The sequence below is a fragment of the Sparus aurata genome, chromosome 13 (genome assembly GCF_900880675.1).
Source record: "Sparus aurata chromosome 13, fSpaAur1.1, whole genome shotgun sequence".
Lineage (NCBI taxonomy): Eukaryota > Metazoa > Chordata > Actinopteri > Spariformes > Sparidae > Sparus > Sparus aurata.
In genome coordinates this window covers 6,220,386-6,244,146 of record NC_044199.1, presented here as the reverse complement: position 1 = coordinate 6,244,146, position 23,761 = coordinate 6,220,386, and the positions used below count along the sequence as shown (strand labels likewise).

General features: G+C 43.3%; 1 protein-coding gene across 2 annotated transcripts; it reads left to right on the top strand.

Moving 5' to 3' along the window:
* Nucleotides 1-223: 223 nt before the first annotated feature.
* kcnip1b (Kv channel interacting protein 1 b) lies at nucleotides 224-21,851 on the top strand. Of its 2 annotated transcripts, none has more exons than XM_030438733.1 (8): nucleotides 224-1,144; nucleotides 18,313-18,437; nucleotides 19,867-19,936; nucleotides 20,027-20,097; nucleotides 20,187-20,294; nucleotides 20,385-20,489; nucleotides 20,866-20,928; nucleotides 21,768-21,851. In XM_030438733.1, exons 1-8 carry the CDS (start codon nucleotides 1,057-1,059, stop codon nucleotides 21,813-21,815), a joined length of 678 nt encoding a protein of 225 aa, XP_030294593.1. In that variant the 5' UTR covers nucleotides 224-1,056; the 3' UTR covers nucleotides 21,816-21,851. The 2 variants fall into 2 exon arrangements, with proteins under 2 accessions (XP_030294593.1, XP_030294594.1); XM_030438734.1 differs by lacking the exon at nucleotides 224-1,144 and adding an exon at nucleotides 12,971-13,341.
* Nucleotides 21,852-23,761: the final 1,910 nt, after the last annotated feature.

Below are 23,761 nucleotides of genomic sequence, written 5' to 3'. Positions count from 1 at the left end.
CAATAGTTAATGAGAAACTTGGACTACAGGAATCTGAGTTCTGGTTCAAATCAGTATCTCACTTGTTTTCACACCTTGCTGTTTACCCGCTCATGTTATCGCGCAACTCTGAGAAAGAAGCGGAGCAATGAGCATCAGCCAGACTGACAGCGAGAAAGCACATATGCAAGACAGGAGGAGGGAGTGCAGAGGAGGGAGGGCGGGTACAGTGGTGGCTGGTGGCGCTCTCTGCAGTACAGATCTGCTGAGAGTGCCAGAGCAAGAGCTCCTCCACAGACCACAGCCGCAGGGCTCCCACTGCAGCTCAGAAGGAAAACCTCACACAGAAACACACATGCACCGCGGGAGAAAGTGCTACCTCACAAAGACCACGGACGAAGAAGACAAGACAAAGAAGATGAGAGGGAAAGAGTGATCAGATCCATACAGAAAAGGAGGTGAGAAAGAACTGGACTGCTTTTTTCTTAGACGGACAGAACTTCCAGGGGGGGCACGCGGCTCGTCGCGTTTCTACTTTTGGAGTCCGTTCAATAATTTATCTCCCGGCTCGTGTCGGTCTGCGGAACACAACTTTGCTTTTTTAAAAGTTTTGACATGCAGGTCTGGATTTTTTATTTTTTTTTCCCATTCAGCATTTCTGAATCTTTTAGGTAATTCCAACGCTGTTTTCAACACCTGCCTCTTAAACTTTCACCACAGCATGTGCCTGTATGTTGAGCATCAGTTTTCTGAGTGAGTAGGTGAACTGTGTCTCGTTTATTTGGACTGGTGGGAGGAGAAGACGCATCGTTTCGTTTGTAAGATACAGCAGAAGCTTAATTTTGCTTGTCAACTATCATTTATCACCGCTTTTACCTTAGAACCTTAGAAGAACCTAAAGATGCTCCGTAACAAAAACGACTGAGGCAGATTCATCTCTGGATTCAGGACATCACACCATATAGCTCCCCGAGGGACACTGTGGAGGGACTTGCGAGCTTGATCCATTAACGAGACATATTCGAGGAAACAGCTTCTCTCTGGTGGAGACTCGGCCCCCCTCGTCGGCCCCTCAGGATGGCTGGCTGTACCAGCCGCTGCAGGCAGGGGGTGCTCAAATTAATCCAGTCCCTGCAGAGATTGGTCTCAGGAACTCTCACGAAAGGTACTGTGGTTTGTCACCCAAACGCAAATGAACCATCATTATTATTGTACACGTTTCACTCAAATTCATGACTTTCTTCACGTGTATTTGTTTGTAACAAAGGTGTTTTATGAGAGGGCTACACCCAACGTTTAACATGACAGAAGATCTGCATGAGTGTAATCGTTGTGTTTCCAGACAAAAACGTGTTAACACGCATTTAGTACCAAAGCCATAGCTGCAGTCTCCAGTCAAAGAACTCTTTTACGACAGAATTATGCATTCATCTTTCTTTTCAAAAATCCATTTCAGCTGCAGTGTGACACAGTACTGCACACTTTCTGTTGTCACAGGGTCAAGGTCAAGATTCTCTTCCCACAACAACCAAAGCGCAGCCTATTCATCTGCAGCCATGTGCGCTGTCACGGTGTCCTTGAGCAAAACCCTGAGCCTTTTTCTTTCGCAAGTGCAGGTCGGTGAGAGTTCCGATTATATAAATACAACACAACCTCTCAATCGGTGGTGCAGATGTAACAGCAAGACTGGCGATGCAATGCAATTCTTGCTGACTGAGTTTGAACTATTAACAGTTTTGAACACTAGAAGAGTGTGAAGCGCTGTAAGTGGTGTTGTGTTGGTGGCTGCTATATTGAGCCATCAGGCCAGATGAGTCCGATGAGGATAGAGGATTGGCAGCTTTTAACAAACAGGCCAGCGGCACCCAACCCCGGGAGTTTGGTTAGTGAAATATTTCTGTTACGGTAAATTATTCATGATAGTTCATTTTTTCCCCCAGTTTTCTCGTATTTTTTGTGTGAAATATTTCACATTTCAACCTCTTGAGGCTTTTAAATCGGCCTCAGAGGAAAGTAATCTGAGGAGGAAAACTCACTCCTTGTTGGAACTCTACTTCAAATGCCTCATGTCGGAATTAGTGCAATTTGGACACTCAACGCGTTCAATATTAATGCATGTTGAATTAACAGAGCACCCCGCTCTGTGCAGCGGCGGGGCGTGGCTTCAGTGCTCTTCGCTTCATCGATCTGCAGCTGTATCCCCCTCACGTGAACTCATGCGGAAGCAGCCATGTACAAGATGGGAGTTTAGCCTGTGGAGACGCCGTCAGCACGTTTTTTTTCCATTCTTCTGCGAGATTTTGAGTTTCTCTCCACGGTAGCGTGCAAGCTAACTTCGGGCTAAAAGGCCTAGAGTGTTTGCCGTTGCTTGGCAGCACCGTCAGCTGCTCCGCGACGCCTCTCTCACTGGTTGTGTCTTGGTCCTGCTGCATAAATATCAAATGGCAATATCATCAGGGCGGCTCAGATGAATCTGTGAGAGTTGGGGAGGTGAACTACTGGATCTGTAAACCCCCCCCTCACATTACCACATCATCTGTGCCGGACAGCCTGTTTTAAGGGGTCACATTAAAGAGCCACATCATCAGAAACATCTGCTGTAGAACATAACTGCACATGATTTTGCCTTCCTGCAAGAAAATGCGTAGAGGTTGATCAATACTGCCACGCTAAGTTGTCCTCTTTCAAAACGATTGGCAATTATCCTTTCTTTTTGACATCTTCATTTCCACCAGTACGCCTCGAGCTTCCCCACAGAACGAATTCCATTCTCTAGAACTTGTGTCCAGGTAGAGAGATTGTTGTAATGGCTCATTTTGTGAATAATGTGCATTTATTTGTAGTAATTACTGAGTTTGCCTACCTTTGATGTGCCAGTGGATGAGGGCTTTCTTTTTTTGCGTTTCCTGGACGATCCGTGTAAAGAACTGAAAGCTGAACGTTGAACGTCACGCGCGCGTCATCCATCCACTTCCCCCTTGGACAACTGTTGCGACGCACTCTCCACCTCTTGTCATGTTCTTCACCCTCGCGTTAAAAGCCCCGGATCTTTTTCTGCTCCGAACCCTCCGTCAGCCTTCGGTGAAGTTACTTTTCACCTTAACGGGGAGGAACGAATGCTGAGTCACCAAGTCAGAGTGCTGCTGCAATTAGTCACGACTGATAAAACACACTGGGCTGCTCTCACATAAAAAAAACAAAAAAAAACAAACCTTGTGCTCTGATACAAACTGCACACCAGTGTGTCTGTTTGTGGTAGGTGCAGGCAGAGCTGCTGAACCCAGCTGCTTCTTTTCCCAACTAGAAACATCTGGATGCTCTTTCCGTGATGCTCTGACTTGTTTGAAAGCGTATCTCACTGCCAGGAATTGATTTCTTACGGGGGAATGAAGTGAACTTGACGGAGAAAACACATCATAAGGCGGCAATGTCAAAAAAAAAAAAAAAAAAATGTGGATATTTTAACGAACCTAAAAATTCATTATTTTAGGAACACAACTTAACAGTAGCATGTTCGATTATCCTGTTTTCAACAGTTTCTGTTAAAAGTATGAATACGCAGTTGACTGTACCAACAAAATCAGTGTTTCCAATAACAAAGATCCATCCGCTTTAGGGCCACCTGACCGAACTCTCACAGGTGACTTTATCTTGTTACCTGGTGGGGTGGTTGTCCAAGTAGAGCTTCACAGTGGACACCGCTAAAATCAACCTAACCTCAAAAGCATCCACACAACGTGCACATTTACAGTACGTGGCATAACTTTGATATGAATAACTTCAGTGCGATGCGATGAAACCCGCCGACGGTGGCAATCCGTGTGGCTTCCTCAGCCACTGAGCTATTCTCGAAGTAACGCAGCCTACTTATGGCGCCACGGGTTTGACAATCTGGGTCATGCACTGCAGCCACAGATCTTCAGCGTCTCAGAGACGATCCGTCCTTTTATAGAACGGAGAAACAATTCCACACCTACTTTACAGTCAGGGGCTCGACTTTAATTGCTTGGACTAATTGACAAAGTTAAGTAATGATGTAAGGAGGGAAAAGAAACACACACTTAGATGTTGTCCTGTGTGCGGAGGTTGCGATTAAAGGGATGGTTCCCCCCAAAATCAATACATATTTTCCCTCTTACCTGTAGTGCTACTCCATCGACCCATCTAGATTGTTTTGGGGTACAAGTTGCCAAGTATATCAGCTATGGAGAGGTCTATACAGATACTGCATCGTTTTCATTTTCTTGGAAAAGTTTTGCCGCAGAGTTCTGTGTTTTCTTGCGTTTCTCAGCGTTTTCTTTGGCCCGTTTGTAGCCTTTCTCCTACAGAAATGCAGGTGAAAGGTTTGGATGTTCATTCAAATTGCACTCAGTTGCTTTTTAAAATCCTAACTGAGTACTAAGTGGATCACATGGTGTCACGCAATACCTAAGTACAAGTATAATATAACAGACGTGAAGTGCCCAAACAAATGATTTAATTGCAGAAATACAAAGCAGATGTAACAAAGTTTGTAATCCAAGCACACAGAATATCTTGAGGGAAGAGATTTATTAATTTTTTTTCGCCGCAGTCTCTGTGTTCACAAAGTTAGCAGATGAAATGGCGTGTGGCTTCTATGGAACATCGAGTTCCTTCGTCTTTGTGCCCCCGTACATGTTAGTTCGCTTCTCCCCTCGTCTTTTTCTGTGTGTGCGCTTTGCTGACCGCGGCTCACGGCGCTGCCCTTTTTGTTATTTAAGGTCAAGATGCTCGTGCACTGCGCGGTGCAGAGGCCGTGTCTTCATTCGGTTCCCATTATTGAATGTCACTGAGTTAATTAAGTTCCCCTGGTCAAATTAATAAGTTATAAATCATCTAAAATAGGGCTCACAGTGGGATTTGTTTAATTCATAGGTGTTACCCTAATGCGTTATCACCTTTTACATACACGCGTGTCTAATACAAGGCAGTTTAGAAGAAACCTCTTAAGCAATGGCGTCAAAAAGGGAAGCTGAATACTGTGTGTTTCTGTTAACGTCCATAAACCTTCGAATCTGAACCTATTTTCCTTCGCAGTGGTTGTAGGTTGAAGCGTTTACTTCTGCTCAATTAGCCCATCATCACGTCTCAGAGCACCATCTCCACTCCGCAGATGGCGCGGAGGACCTGCGTGCTGTCGTATGCACGGAGGACGACATGAAAACCCGCACACTCATTCATCCTCACACACGCGAGCACGTCAGGTAGACTGAAAAAAAGAGTCCCTCGTGTTCAACACACACGTATCTTCAGTAGTTTGGCCTATTATGCACATTTGCCTGCACACATTCGGATATATATAGTGACACGAACTGTAAAAAACGCCGCCTGTTAACCTTTAAAGTGCTCTACTTACAACTGCAGCTGCATGTATATTCATTTTCAGACCTTTAAACGTTGCGAGAGTGTCAGAGTTGTGGAAACGGAGCCTGAGATGTGCCTCGGGCCCTGAGCCGACTGACTGTGCAGTTATTCTGAGGTCCCCGGTGGCTCCTGTGTCTCGAGTGTTTATACCCGTAAACTGAACTGTATGTCCTCGTTCTACGTAGCTCTGCTTCTAAAAACGGTTTAGCCCTAATCTGCGAGATGTAAGGTGAATGTAAAGTTGGCGAGAATGACTGTTGTTTGTGACAACAACAAAAAAAAGCCTGTGAAAGCAGCTTTTTGTTGTTTAGCTGCTTTATCGTTTTATTATTCAGCTGAACAACACTATCAAGACAGTTTACATGCATACAAAAGCTCCTAGTTTTATTCAAGGGAGGTCACTGATAATGTGTCTGGCTTATTTGAGTTGTGGATCGGAAAAGAGCGATTTAAATTTTGGAAATAAATTAGAAGTGGGGGAACCTACAATCCCCTCCTGTGGCAGAAGAAGTGCTCAGATCTGTTACTTTAAGTAAAAGTACCAAAAATGTAGGATTACTCTGTTACGAGTGGATTCCAAATTGCGATTACATAAAATTGCAAAAGTATTTCACGTACATCAACATGTACTTCAAGTACCAAAGACATTAGTCCTCATCATGCAGAAAGACCCATTTATATTCATATATATTACATTACTCGATTATAATTAATGATCACTTAGCACTTGTATGTAGTAGCCGGTGAAGCTACTTTACTTTAATAACTTCCTGTACTGAGCCGGGAGGCATCGTCCAAAATAACATATGCAGCACATCATTTATAAGTTGGCTACATAGATAGATAGATGGATACTTTATTCATCCCCTCAGGGAAATTCTATGTATCCCATAGCTCACAGTACACATAATACGTACACCATAAAAGACGGATAATACACACAACCATAAAAAGACAGCCATTCAATCAATAAAAGAATAACAACATTTCGCATTTATAAAAACAGAATCTTTAAAGTGATCAGTAGATCAAAAACAAGTTAGATAAATGTAAAAAGTACAAGGAAACATAGATTTATCTATGTATTAGATGGAAAGACTCAAGTAAAGTACAAGTATATACATTAAACTTGTACTCAAATGCGGTCATTGAGCAAATGTACCAATTTGTTTGGATTTGTCGGGAAAAAAGAGACATAAGTTGCAAACAGATTCAAAATGTTTTGCTCTGTTTTTGTTCGTAACATCCTGAGGAAATACAGCACTGACCGTACACTACACACATTAGCCAACCATTCACCGTTAGCATCAACAGCTACACGAGTCACCGAGCAACAAGTTTTGCTGCCACCGTTCAATTCCGGCCATTTCTTACAAACCGAGCAATCGTGTTGAGGATGAAAGCATTGTGACATTTTGTGCTTTCACTATAATATACACGCTATTGTGTTTCTGCTGGAAACAGTGTGGTGAGGAGACGGCGAACCGAATCGAACATCCCGCCCCGCGCTGCACTTGTCCCCTGCCATTACAAGTCACATGTGCCCTCTGAGTGCATAACCTTGCAGCGAGAGTCACTTCATCCCACACCGCGGAGCCCGACTCCGATCTACAGCCTGCGTGAACTTCCACCGCACCTCGGCTGTGATCCAAAAACACGTTGTAGAATTATCCGACATCACCCTTCAATCTGTAAACTGTACTCCCTCCCAAAAAACCTCCTTCTCCTCCGTCTCCTTTCACTCCCTCCCTCCCTCCCTCTCTCTCCTGGTCTGTGGCTGTAGAGGCAGTGGATCGGAGCTGACAGCGTGTGTCTCTGCTTTTAATTTTTTACATCACCTCACTACGCACTTTTATGTAACTGTCTTCGTCTGGGTTTATTTTTGTCTCTCCTGCCCTCCGCCGTGCCTTTTTCATTCTCAAAGTTGATTCTCCCCGGCCTCACTGTTTTTTAGTATCCGACTTTTAAATGCAAAATACACTTTTGAAGAACGAGCATGCGGAGAATAGCGTTGAGATGATGAAGCGAGATGTATGTGTTGTCGCGGGGTGCCGTACGTTCAGCTCACACGCTCTTATGTTGCTGTTCTCTGGTCAATCGAGCTCCCTTTTGTATTTTAGACATGGCCATAAAGAGTTTGATGCAATGGCGACCTGAGCATCAGGGAACACGGTACTCTGCTGCCACCTGTTGTTCAAAGAGTGACACCACAAACCCAACACACAAAGGAAATGTGTGCTGTCAGCCAACAAAGACAAACGTGGCAAATAAATCACTTCTAATCACTTTCAAATATGATGTGAGTAAATGCTGAGTACATTTCTGACTGTGTGGACACTTCCTGACTGCTGTTTTGTGTCTGTTTGTGTGTTTCTTGTGTGCGTTTCCTCGGTCAAAAGTTGGCTCCCCTTCGAGTTGTAATCCGTCTCGTCAAATAGAACTGGTGGCACATTTTTCCACTGAATACCTGTCTTGTTTCGAGGGCACTGCTCGGTACAGTACGAGCACTATGAGCACTTAAATACGAGCAAATAAATATTTAATTGAATTTTCCCAATTTTTGACATGCTTCAATATTAATTTTAAAGACACGGGGGGGGGAAACTACGCTATCGTTATTATGCAATTCTTATTCTTAACAATGAATTCTCAAAAGGCCTCTCACTGATACATTCTCATGCATTACAAAGTACTAAAATACGGCGGGGTTAAATCTCCCTATTGCTACATTTCTCATCAAGAGTTAATTTCCCACAACTCATCCGATTTATTAACTTGTCTGACCAGTCAAACAGCCCTCAAGCTATCAAAATTATAATAGTATCAAACATGGAAAAGCAGATTATTAAACCAATCAGTTGCTATGACTACATTTTCCCCGTATACATTTGAATTATGTGACGGCTCATTCATCGCGTAACCTTTCTCCCTTTGTCAAATCCACGTTCGTCACCACTTAAAGCACATCTTGTTTGAATGTGGAGAGTGCAGGAGACAGAGGGGATGTTGAGGTGAAGAGCAGAGCAGTGGAGACAAAATAATTCAGTAATCGGAGCTGTTGCATAACGAGGGGAACCTCTCATCTGGCCTTTGTCCACAGATCATCATGGAACAAACATAGATCTCTCTCCTTGAAAAAATTATGTCTTCAAATTGATTTTGAGCACATTTCACATTGTATTCAGTCCGATAATGGGCTTTAACTTGAGTAGAACATGAAGCGGTTAACAGATAATGAAGCCATTAGTAAGTCAGGCAGCGGCGCAGTGTCCTTGGTCCTTGTCAGTGGGTGATTTGTTCATCTTGACCGGGGGGATGGCCCAGTGGGAGCACTGTTCTTGTCCTGGATGTGGACATTAAGCATTCTAATGATGCGTATGTTCCAATACACAACCCTAGGTATGATGGTATATTTAGCAGGAATTATGTAACTGTAAACGCGGAGCACAGCGCAGTCAGTGTAGGTTAATGTCCTCAGACTGCACCAGACATCTATAGTGACTAACTAGCGATTTGTACTCATGGCTAAAACATTTTGTCTCGAGGTGGCTTTGTTCTGAGGGTTTGTTTTCAGCGTTACAGTCGATCACAGAAATATACAGGAATGCTAGCAGCAGTGTGTCTCTCGCTCATGCTCCTGCTCGTCACTTTGATCATAAAGCTCACACTGTTGAGTATTTAGGCGACAATATAGAACAGAACTATGTGCTTATAATAATATTTACTTCTAACTTCTTATAGATCTAAGACAAAACTTACAGGAGGGGCAGGACCAGGAGTAAAAACATCCTCATACCTAAAAGATTGAATAGGTTGATCGCCAGTCACCAATGAAATGACATATATTATCATCCCCAAAACAACTTTACTGCTGAGCATCACTTACAAGTGTACCGGATCTTCATTGCACACTAACAGCCAGTGGCGTCCCTATGCTGTTTTATTCGGGGCTAAAGCCCCGGATGTTTTTTGATTAGCCCCGAATATTAATTAAAGAAAAAAAAAAAATGTAATTCTCAAGGGTTATCTTGTGTTGTTGCTTCAATAAAACAATGTTTTCGAACAGGTTTGAGTAACAATTAATTGTTATTTAAAAAAAAAAATAATCCACTACTACAACATTGGCACACAAGTGGTTAACACCTCCAGGTCGCACGTCATTCACCCAAGAGCTTCAGCGGTCAGGCGCGAATTGGCTTTACAACAACAAGCAAGTGTCACAAGATTTTTTTCCCCCAAAGGTGGTCAGCAGTCAAAGAGGTAATGGGAATATGGATTATGGAAAAATGTATAATTTCAAAATGAGTGTTGCAGCTGGAGCTAGAGGGGAGTAGCTAACGTTAGCTAGCTAGCTGGCTGATATTACACGGAAAAAACGATCTAATATTATAAGCATCTGTCTGTAAATGTAAATTGTAAATGTAAATTGTGTTCCTAAAAATAATTAAGCTTGGGCTTCTTCTAGAGGGAAAAGTAGCTAACATTAACGTTAGGCTATAATGTTAAACCATCTTGTTTACATTTGTTTTTCATGCATGATAGCTAGCAGACAGGGATCCTGCACAGCCTGCCTCTTCTACTGTACTGTGTTACATGGGAAAACAATGTGTTGTTACCTAGCTAGCTAATGTCAGTGGCTACTTACATGGGTGCAAACTAAATTCAAAATGGGTCATTCGTTTGATGATCTGTGATTATGGGATTGCATCGTTGTCACCTTTTTCACCGGTGATAGGTTACGTGGAGAATGTCTCTATGTCTAAAAATGTTTCATTAACTGACCAGCTATGGGCTAAGCCCCGGATGTGTCAGAAACCTAGGAACGCCTCTGCTAACAGCTGGTTGAGTTTAGGCAAGATTAGCACCCGACCCATGTATCTACTGTACAGTATATGGGTATAGTTCTATGAGCGGGGCCCTGCTAAAGCTTGTGAACGTATTTATGAATTACAAATAAATGGCAAATAAATGCCTCCACTTGGCATGTACATGGTACTGGTTTTAAATCCCAATAAGAATCATGTTTTTAACTTAATATTCCCTTTACAATTCAAAATACACGTCAGTGAAATGCAAATAGCCCACTGAAATGTACCGTTTATATCACACACAGTTTTTTAACTGTAAATGATGAATACAGTTGCATGAGAAATGACTTTAGACAAGTAAAAACATAAAAAAAAAACCTTTGCCTAAAGATTTCACTCAGCACATGCAATCAACATTAAAATATGCCAATATAAGTCACTACTTTTGAGTAATGTCCCTTGTCTGACTTCCTCCTTTAGCGCCGTAATAACTCCTATGGCCACTAGAGGTCACCGCCTAACAAGAAATGTCTAACATGGGTGTTGCGCTCATTTTACAGTTGACCTATACACTTGTTTTCTCTGTTGAGGATGGGCTGCACTCTCTCTCTCTCTGACTGGTGGATGGAGAGGGGGCATGCCAGTTCAACAACGGGAATGCATTTTTGTAATTTTGCCAGAGAGTGGGACAGCATCCCCCTTTCACCCCGCCTGCTGGTGCTTGTCACAGTGCAGGGCGACTAGAGAGAAAGTTCCAGACATCTGTCACGGGGATTACGACGGTTTACTCAAAGTAATCTGAACACTTAATTCTCCATCTGCAAGTGTTTGAATGTGTGTCAGGAGGCTTCTTTTTTCACTTCGAACTGGGGCAGCGGAGGGGAAAGATTGTTTGTAACATTTGTGATATCACCGATTTGAAGTGGCTGTGCTGATTCTTTTTTTTTTTTTTTTTTTTACCAGTTTGTAAAAGTAATGAATATTTGTATGGCAATATTTGTATGGATCAATTTTGGATACAGAAAGGTAAAAAGGACTTTAGCAAAAAAGGTAGCACAGGTAGTGTGAGACAGGGGCGGTTCTAAGGGGGGGGGGCAACAGGGGCCAGTGCCCCCGTAACTCTGAGTCTGGACCCCCCTGTGGCCCCCCCGACAGGGAGTCTGCATCAATAATACAATGACGGATTTCTTGTAATGATTTTGTTTTGAAGGGAAAGGCAGAAATAAAGTGTCTCAGCAGTTTACTACCCAATCACAATTGCTGAAATTGTAAACACTGCTTTGTCTGAATGAGGGATTTATCTTTTTTTCCGGGTTGTATGTGCCCCCTAACAAAAAAGCCGGCCCCAACCTGGCCCCCCTATTAAAACTGATCTAGAACCGCCACTGGTGTGAGAGAGGTGTGCATTCATCAGAATTAGGCATGACTTCATGTTTGATTAATCAGCGCATGTTAAAGTCTCATCAGGCTCATATCAGCTCAGGACTGCCCTCTGCACGCCACATGTAAATACACACACATACACACACACAACTTCAATTTCACTACACCAGTCATCTGCATGCTCAGTCCTGTGCAGTGCTTCGCTATTCCAACAGCACATGGCAGCGAGTTTCCATGGGTTACGCAACCATGACATAATAAATATCAAATTCATGAATATCTGTATCGATGCCACTGGACAGCTTTCACACACACACACACACGGCTCCTGCTCCTTTTTGCAGCTGTAAAAGGGGAAGTGGAACGCAACTTTCGAGAAACAAGAAAACGTCGTTGAAAAAAAAAAATGGCAGAGCATGAATTTTTTAAAAACCAAGAGAGGCTTTTTTTCTGAAGCTCCCCCACATACACACACACACACACACACCACCACGCACCACAAAGAAAAAGAGTGAGGCGGGGAGAGCATTTACATTTCTGGTCCGCAGCCAGTGGAATATTTAAAAAGACATTCACATTTTCTGCTTCACTCCACCCCCTTTTAACAAGTGTGCTGTACTTGCTCTCGTAAATCAGAGCGATCGCTCTCAAAAAAAAAAAAAGTCCTTTTCTTAGACGAACTCATTAAGATCTTCGGCCGAGTCGCGCAAAGAATCCCTGTCAGGTAACACATCCGAGCTTACATCAGACTGAATCTGTCTACGACTCATTAAGCCGCCTTCTACAACAGTGAATGGTATTGGTTGGGTAGGTAAAGCACTTATAATATAATTAACATTTACTTCTGCTCCCGACAAAGCTGTTCGAGTTTTAATGCCGAGCACTTTTACAGACATAAACATCACTCACGCCGACTGCTTCCCTTTCCCCCCCCCATGCACACAGTCTCATTTTCGTAGAAATCGAAGTCGCTCCATGAATATCAATTGGTGCCATTAAACAATTTAACTCGCTTGTTTAGGCCACGGTGCCCTTCACATTAGCACAAGAGGGAGAGGGTCACAGCTAACATATATCTACAGGGCTCATTATGGGGGAACAAAAAAACATGTGGCAAGGAGCAGAGCACTAATTTGGAGTGGTATTGAACTGAAGTCATCATTAGCATTTGTGTTGAGTGTGTGAGTGTGTGTGTGTGTGTGTGTGTGAGAGACAGAGAGAGCAGTAAAACACCAGGAATAAATAATGACCCATCTGTCAGCTTGACCTTCACCTGTTACCATCCGTTTGTCAGTGGTGTCATTACTGAGCACGGCATTGGTTTACCACCAGCGCTCCACAATAACATGAAGGCATGAGGAGGCAGGGAGGCAGGAGAAAAGAGGGGTGGGGGGGGTGGCCGGGGGGGGAGCTGACAGATGAGTGGAGTGAGGCACAGAGAGGAAGGAGTGGCGCAGGAAGGCAGGAGCAGCTTGCGAGTGTGTTTGGGAGAAAGAGATCCACGAGAATCAGCTCAAAAAGGAGGAGAGTCGTCCCTCAGTGACAGAACCAACCAGAGTGTCGGGGGTGGGGGGGGGGGGGGGGGGAAAGCCCTCTTTAAGATCCAGTGGAGCTGTGGAGGCAGAGAAAGACAGAGCGGCAGGGCTTGACACAAGACCGTGAAATAAATAGGAAGGACTGTTATTTCTCTGGGGTTTGTTTGACCAGGCTGGTTTCCACGGCGACACCATGGGTGCAGTGGTGGGCACTTTGACCATGCAGACCAAGCAGAGGAGACCGTCCAGAGGTACGTCAACACTGGTCAGAGAGAAAAAGATGGAGAGGAGACAAAAGAGCAACAGAAAAGCTAAAGTGACAGAGAGAGAGGAAGAGAGAGAGAAGAATGAGAAAGAAAACAATCAGACACAAATTTGGACCAACTGTAGTTTATGATGCATGCTTGTTTTGTTTTTTTTATGTTACTTGCTATATATTGCACATTCATATTTCTGTATGTGCCAGATTTTCTCGGAGTGACTGTAAATTATTGAACACTGAAGTCAGAAAACTGCAAATAAAAATGGATCGTCTAATGCGTGTGACCGAATGTTACTCCCATGTGAGCAGATGGCATATACATGTAAAGTGCATTAACCGATAGCAGCGACGTTGTGTCTTCTGTGTATTTCGGGTTTTTTTTTCTATTATAAGGTACAAATAATAATTCAAAGAAGTAGCAGTGATGCGAGTGTGCGAGGTCTAACCAATACGCTGTGGTCATGATGGAGGTTAAAGCGTACCCCCCGTGGTAGTGTGTCCTTGAAAAAAAAAAAATAACCAGCGAGCAAAATCACTGCCCCTCACTCTATTATTATTATGTGTGTGTGTGTGTGTGTTGTGCACATGTGGGTGTCCGTTCAATGAGTCAGTGTGTGAGTGAGTGAGTGAGTGAGTGAAGGGGAGAGAGAGAGAGAGAGAGAGAGAGAGGGATGGGGGGTGGGAGCGAAGGTTTAGAAGGGAGCATGTGAATTAACACGCAGCTCACATATCATACCTCTCCCTGGCCTTATGCTTGAGATCCTCGTTGTCATGGAGACTGGGTTGTGAGGGGCACGGGAGGATGAGTGTGAACAGTCCTCAGCCCGGGATGAATGATGAATTTGTGGCAGCATGAAATAAGAGATAAAAATACGTGAAGCGGCGAACGAAAAAGGAGTTATACCCTCCGTCGTGGGACCTTGCGAGACGATGGGTGATGCTCGGTATCAGTTTTTACACAGATGAGATGGGATCGTCTCGTCCTTCGCTTTGATAAAAAGCCTTTCAAAAGCACGAGAAAACAATGCACTGAGCTCACCTTTTTTTACCAAGGTCCATTAAAGTGTGTCCTGTGTTGTCAGCCGTGCACAGGTATACAAGATGAGATAAGGTAGATAAGGCTTTATTGATCCCCTGGAGGGAAAGTAAGTGTCACAGCAGCATAGGACACAGAGCGGAGAGATACTGTAGGTCAAGGCGGGATCCGAACAAAAAGAAGCCAGAGTTACTTACAATACTACATCTTAGACCACTGAGCAGATTGCAAGTGTACTTTATAAACAGAGCAAATCTTTTTTCACCAGTATGTGCGGTCACAACCCAAGTCCGGAAAAAAAGGGCTCAGACCAAAGTCGACGGTAGCAACAGTTGCTATCGGTCCATGACACGAATACAGAAAATATAGAGTAAAATAAAATAGAAAGTGGTTGCTGTCTTTGGAAATGAAAGGAATAATTTAAGACGATTGATACCAATAATGTAAATATAACGCTACCGCCCACAGCCAGTTAGCTTAGCTTTGCATAAAGACTGAAAGCAGGCAGCATTTAGCCTAGTTAGCCTAGCTCTATATGATTTCATTGGGCTAACTTTTAGCTGGTTGCAGAACTTCCTGGAGTTTTGTCATCACTGTCAGGCTGAAAGGTAACAAGCAGGGATGCTGGTGCTGGTAGCCCTACTGGAAAAACCAGCATAGACCAGCACCAAAACACAACATATGTTGGTCTTGCTAGTGACTGGACACAGCATATTTTGTGTTTTGGTGCTGGTCTGTATAGTTTTTGCCAGAAGGGAGGTGGATATTGTCACCTATGTTCGGAGCAAGGCCAGCTGTTTTCCCTGTTTCTGGTCGTTACGCTAAGCTATGCTACCCCTTGCAGCCAGTTAGCTTTAGGTTAGCACACATAATGTACGCAGGGTCAAGCAGTTAGCTTGGCTTGGCTTTTTCCACACAAAGCTAACTTGCCGTATAAAAGTCGACATGTTGTGGTTTTATGGGGGGGGGGGGGTTATGAGTCGGTCTTGGCTGAGTGCAGTTACTTCCTGGAGTTCTGTCATCACCATGAGGCTGCAAGGCAACAAGCAGGGACTTCAGGATGTCACTGGATAGAACAAACAAGATAAAACCTTTTATTGATGAGCTTCACAGGTGCTTGCAGATGGATTTAGTTGTCTTTGTAGAGAACAAGGCTAGCTGCTCCCACTGTTTCCAGTCTTTACGCTAAGCTAAGCTAACCGGCTGCTGGATGTAGTGTTATATTTACCACACAAACAGGAGAGCGGCATCGATCTTCTCATCTCACTAAAGTGGATAGTGTTAACTATACATCCCAAACTAACAAAGTAAAGCGAAAATGCATCCAATCAAAGCTACGCCCGGACCTGTAGCACCTTCAGAACCCAGTCCCTCCATCTGTGTGTGTTTGCATGACAGGGCTGCTGTTTGTCTGTGCAATCACCATCTTATCTCCATCACTTCATCACGTAACACCCCGCCTCCTCCCGGTACATGAAGATAAATGTTTACATCGAGACTCCTGCCTTGTATATCAGCATCAAGCGGCTGCAGTGTTTCTTCTGCACACTTCCGAGCATAAATCCATCACTGGTAATCAGATCATGTTGTCGTCTGGCAATATTCTTATCCCCAATAAGTGTTTCGAACCCCCAGGCGGTTCAAAGCTAGTCATTACAAGAAAAACCTCAAATTCAAAATCAATATGTCTGGTTCCTCATCACGCCTCTGAGATCAATAGCTCAGTGTTTGTCTTTCCATCCCATTTGATGTCCAACACACATATTGTGTATGCTATCCTGCCATATGTTGCCCTCCTCTTTAACAATGTATTCTTCACACTCCGCCATCGCCCTCCTCCCGTCTTCACCCCTCTTCTAATCAACACCTCCGCCCGTTTCCTCTTCGCGCCCTCATTCCATTTCATCTGCTTCTGATCGACACGTATTTTTCAGGGAGGCAGCTGCACCCAGGCAGTAAAAATACATCCACGCAAGTGCAGCAAAGCAACGCCGTTGTTGTTTTTGCTGTCGTGCGAGGGGGGGGGGGCTTCTGTACAAATTGTGTTTGACACCTTTTTTTCTTTTTGATCGGGCTGACCCAGTATACGCACCACTGTTCATGTTCCTCCTGGCTGTCTATCCCCATGACAACCGGAGTCAGGGCGACCGCAACAGGAAGATGGAGGGAAGATGGAGAGAAGGCTGCGCAGGAACACACGCTGTACTGTATCAGTAAATACTCTAAACGTACACCGCACTAGTTCAGCGTTGAACAGAAGAAACAAAAACCGAGAGAGGATGGAGCCAAAAAAGGGGGATAATCTGTGAAATGGGGGCAGGAAATCCGTCTCAAAATGTGCTAATCTCTCAAAAAATGTCTTAGACCAGCAGGCACATTATCTCTCCGGGTTATTCTAATAGCTCTCTGTGCATGAGGAAGATCTCTTTCAAATGAGTTCCTTTCAATTTCATACTATCTCGATATTAGCATGAACCTAATAGCCTATGGGCTCATAAATGCTGTATGTAACCTACATATGTGTAAGCCTCGACTTTGATCTGAACAATCACATGTGGACGCATGTGATGGGCGGCTGCAAGTTTACACCATTGTGCATGAATTGAAAGTGAAATAGAGAAAATGGCGAACTGGATCCAAACGAGGACGATTTCAAGAGCAAAGCAGAAGCAATCATTCTCAGAAGCATCACAGCTGATTAGGGATTACTTTTACAGATTATTATCACACAGTTTGACGCCTCTGGGACATGTTAAAAAGAGAAAAAAAAATCGGATGAACAACAGGATATTTGATTTAAATTTCAAATTAAGACCCCCTCTGGCAGGGGATGCACGACATTAGATACGGTTTCAGTGTCGAGGATTAATCTTGACACCGCTGCTTAACGGGCTGAAATGAAATGAGTCATCAGCACCCATATCCAAAAGCAGGAGTATTATATCCATTTTAATCTTCTTGTCTCGAAGGGCGACTGAGCCAATTGATGCTGACGCAGCTGGAGCGCAGTGCTTGCTTTGCGCTCACATGTGAACATTTGGTCAAGTCGTCGCTTGCCGGTCTTTCATTTCACTGTGGCAGGATTTAATGTGTTAAGATAATTAATTAAAGGATATAGCATGTAAGGGAACAGTTGGGATTTGCGGATCTGATCAACCCAGGTGAGAAAGGAGCATTCAAGTATTTAATGATGCTTGGTCTGGGAGAACAGGCTCAGCAGTACATGTGCGTATCGAAATTGGTCTAACTTCCACTATATCTCACACGAGAGACACACACCAGCTCCACACACTGATACAAGCCTGTAAATGTGTGCGATCGGCCCACTTTAGGTTTCCTCCGCTGCCAGAATTCAATAAAGTCTTCCAGGGAGCTCTTTATAAGGATGTTTTCTCCTGGATGTTTGCTGAACTTGCTGGTGTGTGTGTGTTGTGTCCACTGCCTGATGTCAGGATGTTAGTCTTGGCCCTGGAGCCGGGAGACAGTCGCAGTGACAAACACTTGCCCCCCCCGCAGCAGAACCAAAACGCTTCACATCGTTAACCACCATCCATCTCCACAGCAGCCGATACCATGCTCCATGTAGCCATTAATAAAATCCCTCAACCCCTGAGGGGAGGGAACATGTGGCTCTGATATAATCCGTCGTTTTTATCTCTTTTTACCTCTATCCGAGCCTCTCGCTGTCCTATCATTCCGCTGCTTTGTGAGCTCCCTTTCTGCTGTCTAATCACATTTTTTGATGTTTCACCTTCTCACACTTTTGCTGACTTCTCCTCTTTACTGTGTGTTACAGTTTTCATGTATCCAAAGCATGGTAAGAGCACATGTCGGACAGAAATTGCAGAGGTCTTTAACTGATAATAGATGTATTTTTTTTCTGTCTTCCTTCCTTCTTCTTCTTCTTCTTCTTCTTCCCTCCAGATAAAGCAGATGACGAGCTGGAGATGACGACGGTGTGCCACAGGCCAGAGGGCCTCGAGCAGCTGGAAGCCCAGACCAACTTCACCAAACAGGAGCTGCAGATTCTCTATCGCGGCTTCAAGAATGTAATCACCCACTCTCTCATTAGAATACTTTGGTGCACAGTGCGTGCATTTCTAATTTCTAAGCTCTGGATCACCCTAATTCCAAAAGAAAACATTTACCCGTTCACTCCTAATGGTATCCAGGTGATTTCTATTTGAACAAGACTAAGAGTCTAAAGCCATGCAAGCAGATCTATGAGATCTATGTACTTAAAGCCAGCAGTGCCGTGAATGCTAATGCAAGCTTTCCCTACGTCGGCCATCTTGGACCGTGAGGTACGACAACACCACGCGGACAAACCACATTCAGAGCTGCACTAAAACCACTTTGTTAAGTTGAGTAATGATTGCATTTACTCATGGTTACTGCAGATGGTTGTGTGGCATAGCAAGTTTTGTACAATCTTCATCTTCGCTGTTAAAGTGAAACTCTTACCAAAATGCAACTTCGGCTTTTTTTGTGAATGTATATGATTCAAACCTTCGTGTAAAAGCGTACTCATATACATTCCCAAAAAAAGCCTAGATTGCATTTTGGCGAGAGTTTCACTTTAATGTGTGCCGCCAAAACTGTACTTCTATGCTTTAGCAATACTGTTCTTAGAGCTCCCATGCTAATAAAGCCCATTTGAACTGAATTGAATTCAAAATAATAACATTCTGTGACAGGAAACCATGCACCGTCGTCCGAAATAACCATTAGTTAGTTCAATTGCTGTCCAAGATGGCCGACGTGCGCTACACATACGCTACTCGTATCAGGTAGTTAGTTTCGATTGGGAAGTGACAACGGTAACATGAATACAGTGACAGCTGATGTTTAGCTGGTGAAGACTAATGTTTACCACCGTCACCATCTTAGCTCACTCTGTTGCCATGCTAACATCTTGCTAGCTCAAAAACTCATGTGTTTGAAATATTAAAACTTCGACCTGCTGCCAGCGCAAGATGAAAGTTAGGATATGAAATTAACAGCGTATTGTTATTATTAATCTCTGGGGATCATGAATATCTGTACAACATGCCATCAATAATTGCTGAGATATTTTCAATCTGAGGCAAAGTGTCAGAGCAACAAAACAACAAAACATCACTGTCATCCTGAGAGCCAAACAAGAAACTTTTTCCTGCTACGACAATAATATCTATCATGTTATGACGTGCGAGTTTATTAAGTGGTGACAAACATTGTTACAATGTGAAACTAATGATTGAACGAGAATGATAATTTGAGGAATATGGCTCATTCATCCAATTTAAGTATAACAGTGACATGATATATTGTAAAAAGAAAAACAATAATATTTCTCGGGATACTCCAGGGACAAATGATATATATGATTAGGGTCACATGACTACATGGTTCTGGTGAATTCTTACAGCAAACAGGAAATAAAGCATTGACATCGTTGAGCATATTAACCCTAATTCATTTATTATATTCACACAGGAATGTCCAAGTGGTATGGTGAACGAGGAGACGTTTAAACACATATATGCACAGTTCTTTCCTCATGGAGGTACAGTGCTTTGTCTTCACATCTCTTTTAATGCTCTGTGAGGCTTATTGATAGCAGGAGATCCTACAAATGTGTTTTTTTGTGTTGCAGATGCGAGCATGTATGCACATTATCTCTTCAACGCGTTTGACACCACAAACAACGGCTCCATCAAGTTTAAGGTAAAAACAAACAATTGTAATGTAAATTATGACTCATACCTTCACCTCCACCTAGAATCTGAGTTTGCCTTCTGTCTCGTGGCTGCCAGGACTTCGTCACGGGTTTGTCCATACTGCTGCGAGGAACCCTGAGAGAAAAGCTCGAGTGGACGTTTCACCTTTACGACATCAACAGAGACGGCTACATAAACAGAGAGGTGAGACCGGGGCCCTCACATCGTATACGGCGTTTTGTGTGTCATCTAAAGGCCAAGTCTCATCGTGGTGCGAATCTTCTCTCCTTCCAGGAAATGACTGAGATCGTGAGAGCCATTTATGACATGATGGGCAAGTACACCTACCCTGCGCTAAAAGGAGACGTCCCCCAGCAGCACGTGGACGCCTTTTTTCAGGTTAATTTCTAATGCATGAGATGAACATAAACGAAGGTCAAAAGTCAGATATTTTAAGAGTGAGGGGTGATTTTTAAAGCCATTGTGTTTGCACAGCTTATGGGAAAAAAAAAAACATCTTGACTCTTAAAGCCTCTCATCGCACCCCAGCAGCTTCCAAAATGAACCTCCGCGGTTTTATCGAGGCTCTTTGCATATATTACACGTTTTGGATAAGGCTTATTAAGTTTTATATCGCTACGGATTAAAGTCCCTGGGGTGCAAAACTTACAGATAGTATAGTTAGGTACCATGTTATATAATGGGAACACAATGCCACAACAATGACTTAAACATGTGTTTCTATTTGATACTGACTGTTGCTTTTTTTTCACAGAAAATGGACAAAAACAAGGATGGAGTGGTGACTTTAGAGGAGTTTGTTATAGCCTGTCAGGAGGTATGTGTCGTCCTACATCTACATTCCACATGACACTATAAGAAATTACATGAATATATATTAACCACAGTCAACCAAATGAATAAGATGTTAGCGTTGTGTTTCTGTCTCGACTGTGTGGAGTTTGCTCATTCTTGGTGCGATTACTCACTGTACTAACACATTCACATTATGACATTGGTTAGAATTGATTGTACCTTCTTTGCTATTATTATTCTTATTTTGTTTTTGAATAATTAATAACTTATTCCAGTGTGCCGTCCCTGTGTGACATTTAATCCAGGCACAGAGGTTCACTGACTTTCTTTTGGAGCTGTTCGCCAAAATAAAAGCCACGAGATGCTGTTTAAGATCCCCAAACTAGTAAAAGGACCTTTGAGTTTAGATTACTTTGTTACATGTGCTTCTACAATATTGCAAAAAGAACCCAGAAAAAATATTTACACATGATGAAGATTGGATGATTATTTAAAGAAATATTTTACAATGATACTCACAAACCAAACAGTGCATGTAGGTATAAACTGTATGTAGATTTACAACATGAACAAAATACATAAATACACAAATGTCTAGAGTCCAAATGAGGCCATACACATGCAGACAAGACAGACTTAAACACCATTAATGAATGTGAATGTAAATACTTGAAAGTGATGTTCCGTTTCATCTGGAACAGAGTTATTAAAACGTATTTTCCTCTATGCACAATGATGTAACTTCTGACTTCAAGCAGCCTATACAGACAATACATTACTGTACATACGCTATACAGGCTACAGCACATAGTTTGTTAATTGCATCATTGTTCTCTGATTGCTCCTTTTCTCTCTCTGCAGGATGAAACCATGATGAGGTCCATGCAGCTGTTTGAGAACGTGATGTAGGACCAAGAGGAGGTGACGGAGACAAAGACACGGGGGGAAAAAATGAGAGGGCTTGGTGTGAGTGCGTGTCTGTGAGTGTGGGTGGATGCATATGTGCAATACGTCCGATCTCTCCTCCTCTTCCCGATCCGTATCCAGCTCGTGGTTCTGGGTAGAACGCCCCCCCCCCGACACACGGTGACTTGAACGAAGGGATTTGGACTGGAAATGCTTTACACACTCTCTCTCTCCTGCAGAGGTTTCTCCGCATGAACACAAAGTGACCGATGTGACCGACTTGGACACATCACTCTCGGTCCTGTCTCGAAGATTTGGCCTGTTAACGATTAGAGTGCTCCCGACCAGCAGAGAGCTCCTGTTCAACCAGTGGAACTTTTTTTTTTTTTTCTCCATCCAAAATAAATGCATGCTTCTGCAGAGGTTTTGATTTATCTTCCAGATCTTTGCTATGGGAATTTGGCCATAAGGACTCCTGTATTTATCTCATGCATCTAGTGGTGGATGGTGTGGCATTTTTAAAATGTCAGGTTGTTGGCTCCACTGTCGCGGTGACCCCCTGTACTTCTGTGTGGACCTGGCTGTCGCTTGCCTGCTGAGTCCGTCTTGTTAAGAGTCCGTCCAAAGCTGTCAGTAGAAAGTCAAAACATGGGTCTTGTGTGGTGCGTTCGTCCGTCTTTTCTGTCCCGTTTTTTGGAACTTACATTTTAGTGGAAACAAAGAAGAATTCAATCCTTTTTTGAGTACTTTCACCTGCTGCTTCGCGTCTTGTGGTCAAAATCGGTGTGTGTGTGTCGTCAAAAGTGTACAGAGCAAGTATCGTTGGGAAAACATGCGTACATTTTGGGATTTCACGATGAAGTGCCCGCGGAAAACAAATTTGTCGAATAGTCAAAAAGTGGTTTGTGGTCATCGAACTGATATCTTTAGTCACACAGGTGAAATCAGAGATGGGAGAGAAAAAAGTATTGGTGTGGTGGCAGGTGCGGGGCCAATCTAATGAAATCTGGGTATGAGAAAGATAATCTTGCAGGGAAAAACCCCCGAATGTCAGCTTTGGAATGTGATGTTTTCATGACACGGAGGGCAGCGCCATCTGTACAAGTCAACATTTGGCGCCGCTTCCTCCGGCCCAAACCAGATCTGTGATGTCACACCGACGTGCAGCCGCAGACAACACATGGTGAGTCCTGAACATGGTCTCCTGTGAGTCGGGGCGCGTCGGAAAGCGTCCCCGTATTAGAAATCTCACTAGGATGTAATAGTTTAAGCACTAACATAGTCAGTGCTGTTCTTTTTGCTGTCTGGGGAGCAGCTATTTGCTTCAAGACACATCAGCGTGACATCACAGCCTCCGGTCCCTGAAATCTTTGGTTCGGAACAGAGTTGTTTGATCTCCAAAAAACAGAATATTAATTTTAAGCCATAAGAATAAATATGTAAATTCTTAAACTGAGTGGTGTTTTTACTTTTATTTTAGGGGTGTGTGTACCTGTGTGTCTGTCTGTGGGTAAGAAAGTGTGTAATTGAACCATAAATCAAAGGAAAAAGCAAAATAAATGAGTCCGGGTGCATAAGAAATGAAGCTGACTTCACACAGGGTGTCGGTGTGGGCTGATCTGTATGAAAATTATGAGAATATTATGCCATTGCCTTCGCAATCCCCAGATCCCAATCCATCTGCCACAGTTTTTTTTTTTAGTTCACGCCCTCATATCTGTAATTCAAGATGAGCTACTTAGCCAGAAAACAAAATGCCTGCATAGCATAATAACACCCCACTTTAATTTAGCCTTTAAATTGAGGTCTGAGTTGGATGATCCAGCTAAATGTGCTCATCATTGTCACCTAGTCATCTTTAGATAACTCCTTCTGCTCAAAAAATGTATCCCACTAACAAAACATATAACACAAATATTTGAAAAACGATATGTTTCTCTGAGTAGTGT